This window comes from Danio rerio, chromosome 10 (genome assembly GCF_052040795.2).
Source record: "Danio rerio strain M-AB ecotype USA chromosome 10, GRCz13ab, whole genome shotgun sequence".
Classification (NCBI taxonomy): Eukaryota; Metazoa; Chordata; class Actinopteri; order Cypriniformes; family Danionidae; genus Danio; species Danio rerio.
Window position 1 is genome coordinate 47,170,001 of NC_141030.1, and position 8,626 is coordinate 47,178,626.

Here is an 8,626-nt window from a genome sequence, read left to right on the forward strand (position 1 = left end):
AGAAGTAAAGTGTTCGTAAATGATGACAGAATTTGTATTTTTTGGGTGAGCTATCTTTTTAAATGACAAAAAGCCTCATATAGTACATACTTGATGATGCTTACCCTTTAAGTCACGGTAATAAACCTGAACTACAGGGAATACAGAGCAGTTGGATGATTGTGAAAAACTAGAAATATTCCAGAAGACCTTCGCCAAAGCTTTCATACAGTTTACACGGAAAGATTGACATTTATTTTGGATGATTGTGGAACATTTCTGCATTTTTGTGACCCACAGTGTTAGTAAGCATAACTATATGAAACAACATTCCTTCATTCATTTTTCTTCAGCCTAGTCTTTTATATACCACAGCGGAATGAACCGCCAACTATTTCAGCATATGCTTTACACAGCGGATGCCCTTCTAGCCACAACCCAGTACTGGAAAACAAACACACTCACACTCGAACACTTTGAGTTTCGAATTTAGTTCATCAGTTCCCCTATAGCGCATGTGTTTGTACTGTGGGGGAAACCGGAGCAGCCAGAGGAAACCCACGCCAACTCGGGGAGAACATGCAAACTCAAAACAGAAATGCCAACTGACCCAGCCGGGACTCAAACCAGTGACCTTCTTGCTGTGAGGCCACAGTGCTAACCACCAAGCCACCGTCCCGCCATTTGAAAGAACAATATTTCTAAAATATTGAGAGGGGTCTGGCTGCAGACCGGGTGCAGTGCAATCTGAGCTGCATCCAATGCTTTTTAATGTGCTCACCTAACCCCACCCCTAACCCTACCCCTCACAGTGACATCACTCGCTCCATTTGAGTGCATTGTGTCTGACATTGCATCGCTGAGCCATGCAATCTCAGCTCGTATCATAAAGGCTGCATCCAGATACTGTTGAAAATATTGGCAACACCCCTTCCTCTTTTCTTTGTTTTGGCTGTTTATTAGTACTTAGTACATAATCCTAAACCCAACTACTAACTTAATAACTGTTAAAGGGATAGTTCACCCAAAAAATGAACAGTTAATGTTGATTTACTCCGCAACAGCTCATACTTGTGACTTTTTTCTTAGAACTTTAAAGAAGATTTTGAGCTGATTCTCTTGTTCTTGGTGGTTCATATAATGGCAGTGAATGGTGAAAGGTTGTTTTAGATTAAACATAAAGGTATTACTTTTATTTGCTGGTCAGTTTAACGCTATATGTTGAATTTAAGTTACATCGCATCTGCATGCCAACTAATTCTCAATAGATTATAAGTAGACTGTTGGGTTGGGGTTAGTGTTGACATGCAAAGTCTCTTATAGTCAGTTAAATGTTTGTTGAAGGAGCAGAATCAGCAGATATTAAGCAGACAGCTTAGTAATACTGGCATGTAGTTGCAATGCAAATTTTAGTCAACAAAATGTGCAGTAGGGACCATCAAATTACAGTGTTACCAAAATGAACATACACAAAGGAGTAAATCAATAGACATGCCTACTGATTACACACTGAGGTCTTGTGAAGCTAAACGATTGCTCCGCGTAAGAAATGGAACATTAGAGGGCATGACTATTGATTGAGGGTGCCTTCACACCTAGGGCTCTATTTTGACGGTCTATGCGCAAAGCGCAGAGCGCAAACACTTTCAGGGCGTGTCAGAATGCATTTTTGCTAAAATAAGGATGGAAAATTCCGATTTGCGCCGTGGCGCATGGTCTAAAAGGGTTGAGCTTATTTTCTTAATTTTCTTAAAGTTATAGGTGTGTTTTGAGAATGAACCAATCAGAGTCTCATCTCTCATTCCCTTTAAGAGCCAGTTACGTCGAGCCATAACCATATTTGCTATTTACATGATGTAAAGTAAGTGTAAGTGGAAAAGCTGAGCATTTCACTAGCAAGAAAACAGTTAAACAGAGCATCTGCAGCACGAGAATGACAGATAAATGATCTACTTTCACTTTCGCTCTCGTAGATAGGGAAACCTTTACGCACAGACATCATTTAGCCTATAAATAATTAATTTCATTCGTTAAGCGTAAATATTTGTTTCAAAACTATTTCTAACTTCAGTTCTAGTTTTCAGCAAACGAATAAATTAACAATAATAACGAAGTGTGCTCAAAAACCTGAGTTATATCCTAAAACTCAACGCCTCAAAACAACTCTTGCGCCAAGCTGAAACTAGCAAAAAACTATTGCGTCGCGCCTTGCGCCACATTGCGCCGGTTGTATGATAGGGCCCCTAGACTTTTGGCATATGTGAATCCAGCAATTGGGCTCGGATCAGCACCAAAGCAATCGATCCGAGATCGCCTGAATAAAGTGGTCTCGACCCCAATTGAAACGAACTCTGGAGCCGATCGATTGTAGTGAAAGCAAAACGATCCAAGCCCGGCTATATCATAGTGTATTATGGATATGTAATAGGCGTGTATATACGGCTATATAAAGAGAAAATTATGAATAGTGCTGGATGTCATTCCTACTGGTAAATGTGCGTTTCATGCTAAATTCGAAGGTGAAAGCATGCTGAACTTTTAACGAGAGATTTTTATTCGTTAGGAACATTGACCGAGCTGCAGTCTAGCCAAGGGCTTTTTGTAAGAGGGTCTTGCCGCTGATTTATGTCTGTTGACGATGTCTGTGGGTGTCACCATTCAAAATTAAAACGCAGCGTTCTGCTTATAATGTCTTATTGCCCATCGCCATTTATTAAAATAAGGACGCATGACAGCTGAGTGGGACTCTGCAAAATAAACCATGAAACTCTGACCAATGTAAGCAGAGTTAACTCACGCTTGACTTGTAGCTCTTTTGGTCCGTTTAGAAACTTTGCAGTGTGAAAGCGAACCGCTCCAAGAGCAAAGAGTATTAATGTAACTATTTTAATCCCTGTTTCAGAATACATGAATCTATTCACAGGTGTGAAAGCACCCTAAGTCTCATTTTTCGTTGTTGTTGTTGTTGTAATTTATTATTTTTTGTAACTTAGAATAAAGTGTGCTCAAATCAAGAAAAAAGAAATTCACAAGTGTGCTCTGGTTCTCCAGCAATTCGAGAACTGGCGTGATGGTCAGCCGGACAGCTTCTTCTCCACCGGTGAGGACTGTGTGGTCATGATCTGGCATGAGAGCGGACAGTGGAACGATGTGCCCTGCAACTACCACCTGACCTTCACCTGTAAGAAGGGCACAGGTGAGACAGCGCTTTATTTATTTCATTTCTTTATTGTTTTTGACTATAGGTGTGTTCCAAATTGCATACTTATACGCACTATTCCACACCATTTTGAAGTATAAGTAGTGCATTCAGACTGAAAACTTAAACAAAAAAAAAAAGAATAAGTACCCTTTAAATACCTGGATGATGCACTTATTCAACTAATAAATAGAAGTGAGCTTTGCAGAAGTGGAGGAGGTTTCAGCCGCTAAGCTGAAGGGAAGGAGCTATAGGCCACTAAACTAAATAAACTAAACTGAACATATCCTGAACATTGCCAGAACATAACCTGAAGATAATTGAATTGAACACAACCAGAACATATCCTGAAAGTAAGCAGAACATAACCTAACAATATTATGAACATAAACTGAACATAACCAGAACATAACCTGAACATAACCAGAACATAAACTGAACATAACCAGAACATAACCTGAACATAACCAGAACACAACCTGAACATAAACAGAACATAACCTGAACATAACCTGAACATAACCAAAACATAACATGAACATAACCAGAACATCATCTGCAAGTAACCTGAACATAAACTGATCCTAACCAGAACATAACCTGAAAATAATTTAATAGAACATGACCAGAACATATCCTGAAAATAAGCAGAACATAACCTAATAATAGTCTGAACATAAACCGAACATTACCAGAACATAACCTGAACATCAACTACGCATAACCTGAACATAACCAGAACATCATCTGCAAGTAACCTGAACATAATTTGATCCTAAACAGAACATAACCTGAACATAAACTGAACATTGCCTGAACATAATCTGAAGATGAATAAATTAAACATAACCAGAACATGTCCTGAAAAAAACAGAGCATAACCTAATAATATTCTAAACATGAACTGAACATAACAATAACATCATCTAAAAGTAACCTAACCATAAACTGAACATTACCAGAACAAAACTAGAATATAACCTGAACATAAACTGATTATAACCTGAACATAAACTGATTATAACCAGAACATAACCTGAAAATAATTTAATTTAACAAACTGAACATTGCTAGAAAATAACCTGAAGATGATTTAATTAAACATAACCAGAACATATCCTGAAAATAAGCACAATATAACCTAATAATAATCTGAACAGAAACTGAACATTACCAGAACATAACCTAAACATCAACTAAACATAACCTAAACATAACCAGAACATAACCTGAACATCATCTGAAAGTAACCTGAACATAACCAGAACATTACTAAAACAAAATTTAAATATAACCTGAAAATAAACTGATCCTATTTAACCTGAAAATAACTTAATTTAACATAACCTGAACAGAACCAGAACATAACCTGAACATATCCTGCAAATATCCTGAACATTACCAGAACATAACCTTAAAATAACCAGAACATAACCTAAACAAAACCAAAACATAACCCGAAAATAACCTTAACATTACTGTAATGTATCCACAACATAACCTGACCATAATATGAAAATATCTTCATCCTGTTTCCCAGTGTCCTGCGGTCAGCCTCCTCTCATAAAGGACGCTCAAGTCTATGGCAGCATGAAGCCGCGATACGAGATCAACTCTCTGGTTCGATATCACTGTAAAGAAGGCTTCATCCAGAGACATGTCCCTACTATCAGATGCAGAGAAGACGGACAGTGGGACAAGCCCAAAATCACATGCTTGAATCGTAAGTTGTATGAGTTATTCTGTATAATAAAACTAAAGCCATGAAAACAATTAAATATGTAACTTAATATTAATCTTTTTAAAAACATTTTTTATTTATTTTCTTGCAAACGTTTTATTATTTTAATTTTTTCATTTCTTCAATCAGATTTAAAATGTTATTTATTTATTTTTAGCTTTTAGTTCAAAATAAAAATTCACGCTAGACAAAAGAAGATATATATTGTAATAAAATACTCTTTAACATTTTATTTTATAAAAAAAGGTAGATATTAATAAAAATTTACTAAAAGATTAAAGACATTAGAGAATTATAGAGGACGAAACCTATTTAATTTTTATTTATTTATATATTTATTTATGCAGGAATTTGTGTTTTATATATATATATTCTTGTGTTTATTTGCATTTTTATTTATTTTTTTATTCATGCAGGAATTTGTGTTTTTATATATATTTATTTATTGATTTATTTATGCAGGCATTTTAGAATTTATTATTTAATTAATTAATTTATTTGCATATTTGTTTATTTATTGTTTTTGCAGGTTTCGTCCTGCATAGTGAATACTTTTGAAAAGTAAATACTAATTTCTTGAGGTTTTTTGTCAAAAAAGATACACGGTATTTATTATACCGGTATTATACCGGGCACTTTATTAGGTACACCTTACTAGTACCGGGTTGGGCCCTCCTTTTGCCTTTAGAACAGAACTGCCTTAATCCTTCGTAGCATAGATTCAGCAAGCTACTGGAAATATTCCTCAGAAATTTTGCTCCATGTTGTCATGATAGCATCACACAGTTGCTGCAGATTTGTCGGCTGCACATCCATGATGCCAATCTCCCGTTCCACCACATCCCAAAGGTGCTCTATTGGATTGAGCTCTGGTGACTGTGGAGGCCATTTGAGTACAGTGAACTCATTGTCATGTTCAAGAAACCAGTCTGAGATGATTGAGCTTTATGACATGCTGCGTTATCCTGCTGGAAGTAGCCATCAGAAGATGGAGACACTGTGCTCATAAAGGGATGGACATGGTCAGCAACATTACTCAGGTAGGCTGTGGTGTTGACATGATGCTCAATTGGTACTAATGAACCCAAATTGTGCCAAGAAAATCTCCCCCACACCATTACACCACCACCACCAGCCTGAACCGCTGATACAAGCCAGGATGGATCCATGCTTTCATGTTGTTGATGCCAAATTCTGATCCGACCATCTGAATGTGTCAGCAGAAATGGAGACTCATCAGACCAGGCAACGTTTCTCCAATCTTCTATTGTCCAGTTTTGGTGAGTCTGTGTGAATTGTAGCCTCAGTTTCCTGTTCTTAGCTGACAGGAGCGGCACCTGGTGTGCTCTTCTGCTGCTGTAGCCCATCCGCCTCAAGGTTGGACGTGTTGTGTGTTCAGAGATGCTCTTCTGCAGAGCTCGGTTGTAACGAGTGCTTATTTGAGTTACTGTTGCCTTTCTATCAGCTGGAACCAGTCTGGCCATTCTCCTCTGACATCAACAAGGAATTTGCGCCCACAGAACTGCCGCTCACTGGATATTTTCCCTTTTATCGACTGTTTTCTGATGGAGATGGTGCATGAAAATCCCAGTAGATCAGCAGTTTCTGAAATACTCAGAGCAGCCCGTCTGGCAGCAACAACCAAGCCACATTCAGTCACTTAAATCAACTTTCTTCCCCATTCTGATGCTCAGTTTGAACTGCAGCAGATCGTCCTGACCATGTCTACACGCCTAAATGCATTGAGTATGTCACTGGCTGATTAGAAATTTGTCAAAGAGCAGTTGGACAGGTGTACCTAATAAAGTGGCCGCTGAGTGTATAATAAAATTAATTTTGCAGTAAAAATATTAAAAATCATATATATATATATATATATATATATATATATATATATATATTAAAAACAAAAATAAATGATTCCAAAAAATGACATTTTGACATAAGCTATTTGTTTTAAATGAACACATCTTTCCTTTTAATCCGCAGCATCCACCTTCCAGAAGATGTATGCACACAAATACCAAAACAACAACTATTACAACAGCAGTAAGAGACGCTTCAGTGAATCTCAGTACCGCCATCGCTGGTCAAAAACAGCAGAAGAACTCAAACACTGATCTGCATCCAGATCTACTTCACGTCTATCTTTCAAGACAAAACATGTGCCTGATGAATGTTTTATAGAGCCGCAAAGTGAATTTCCCTGAGGGACTGCAACAAAAAAAATAATGATAACAATAAAAAACCACCACACACAGCCACTGAGAGTGTACTTTGACTATGCAAATGAATACATTGCATTTAATAATACTGTCTTAATGTTTGGATGTTGGAATGGGGGCGGGGCTTAAATGTATATAGTAGAAATGAGGATCAAGTCAACGCAGCTGTGAATTGGTGACTGTATTCATCCGTAAGTTTTGCTTGCGAAGAACTGGATTTCCTTTTCTCTCCGGCTCTTTACGAGAGCACTATGGTACGAGCAGTTTACTGATAAAAGGACAATAGGCTTTATATGTTTGTTTTGCATTGTGGCGAAGGGGTTTGAATGGGAGGTCACGAGTCCGGAGGACAAACAATGCTCAAAGACTGCAACTCATGACTGGAAAACAAATCTCCACCGTCATCATCATCTTCAGAGAACGCCATTGTACACTCTCACAATCATATGCTCATCAAAATATATCTATATTTTTTCTGTGTTCATTTTGTTTTAAAACATGTGGGGTTGTAATATAACCATTTTGTTTTTTTTTTTAATGAATGTCATGGTAAAGAATGAATATATGAATACTGTATGTGTGGTATATGTGAATGAACTAGCATTTTTCTTTTGTCAAGCATTATTACAAATGTTATAAGCCACAGAAGTTTAATTTATTGCTGAAGATACATATAACGATGAATGAACTGTGAGATTTTGAATAATAAAGCGCTATTAGAATATTATCAATATGTTTACTTTGTGTGTGATCTTGCATTATTAAAAAGCCCATGTTAATTGCAGGTTTTTTTCTTCTCACAACAAGAACCTTCCTTTATAAAGCAATTGAATAAATTAATCAATGGGGTATATGCCGAAGCATGCTAATAGGACTTTTAATTTGCCAGTAACCTGGGTTAAGCGCGTCCGGCGAATTGAATGCCAATGCAAAATCCAGTGCGTTTAAGGTCTGTTTTCTTTAAAAATCAGCGATCTCCACTAGCTGAGTGATATCTGATATAAAGTGGGTCTCAGATTGTATAAGAAGCACTGCATTAAATTACATTTCCCCCGTCTTGTCTTTATAATATGAGCATTTATTTTACCCCAGTATATTCAATGGAGCTTCTGTGTTAGCCTGCCGATTCTGACGGGCGCGTGCGAGGAAACAGCTTTTGTCTCGTTTTACGCTTGAGCAACTAAATGAATGCTAAAGTTTATTTAACTGAATGTATTTTAATGACATTACAACATCGATGCAGTATAAGGAACCGTATAAAATGGAAAAAAGTTCACAATATAAGGTCACCGGAAGTTTATCAGTATGGGAAAAACACTAGCTTGGCATATACCCTATTGAAACATTTTAAAACATATACTACATAATATTACTTTTAATTTCAATAAATTTTTATGTAAATGGTTTTGTGCTTTTGTTGAAATGTATAATTTTGTTAAAATTAGAAGATACGCAGCATCAAAAAACATGTTAATTTCCCTC

General features: G+C 36.8%; 1 protein-coding gene across 1 annotated transcript in view; it reads left to right on the plus strand.

Annotated features, from left to right (window-relative positions):
- vcanb (versican b) overlaps positions 1 to 7,871 on the plus strand; it is a 68,485-nt gene extending 60,614 nt beyond the window's left edge. The window contains 3 exon segments of the mRNA NM_214688.2: positions 3,031 to 3,175; positions 4,719 to 4,901; positions 6,909 to 7,871. Coding sequence (NP_999853.2) covers positions 3,031 to 3,175; positions 4,719 to 4,901; positions 6,909 to 7,039 — 459 coding nt within the window. The 3' untranslated portion in view covers positions 7,040 to 7,871.
- Positions 7,872 to 8,626: the final 755 nt, after the last annotated feature.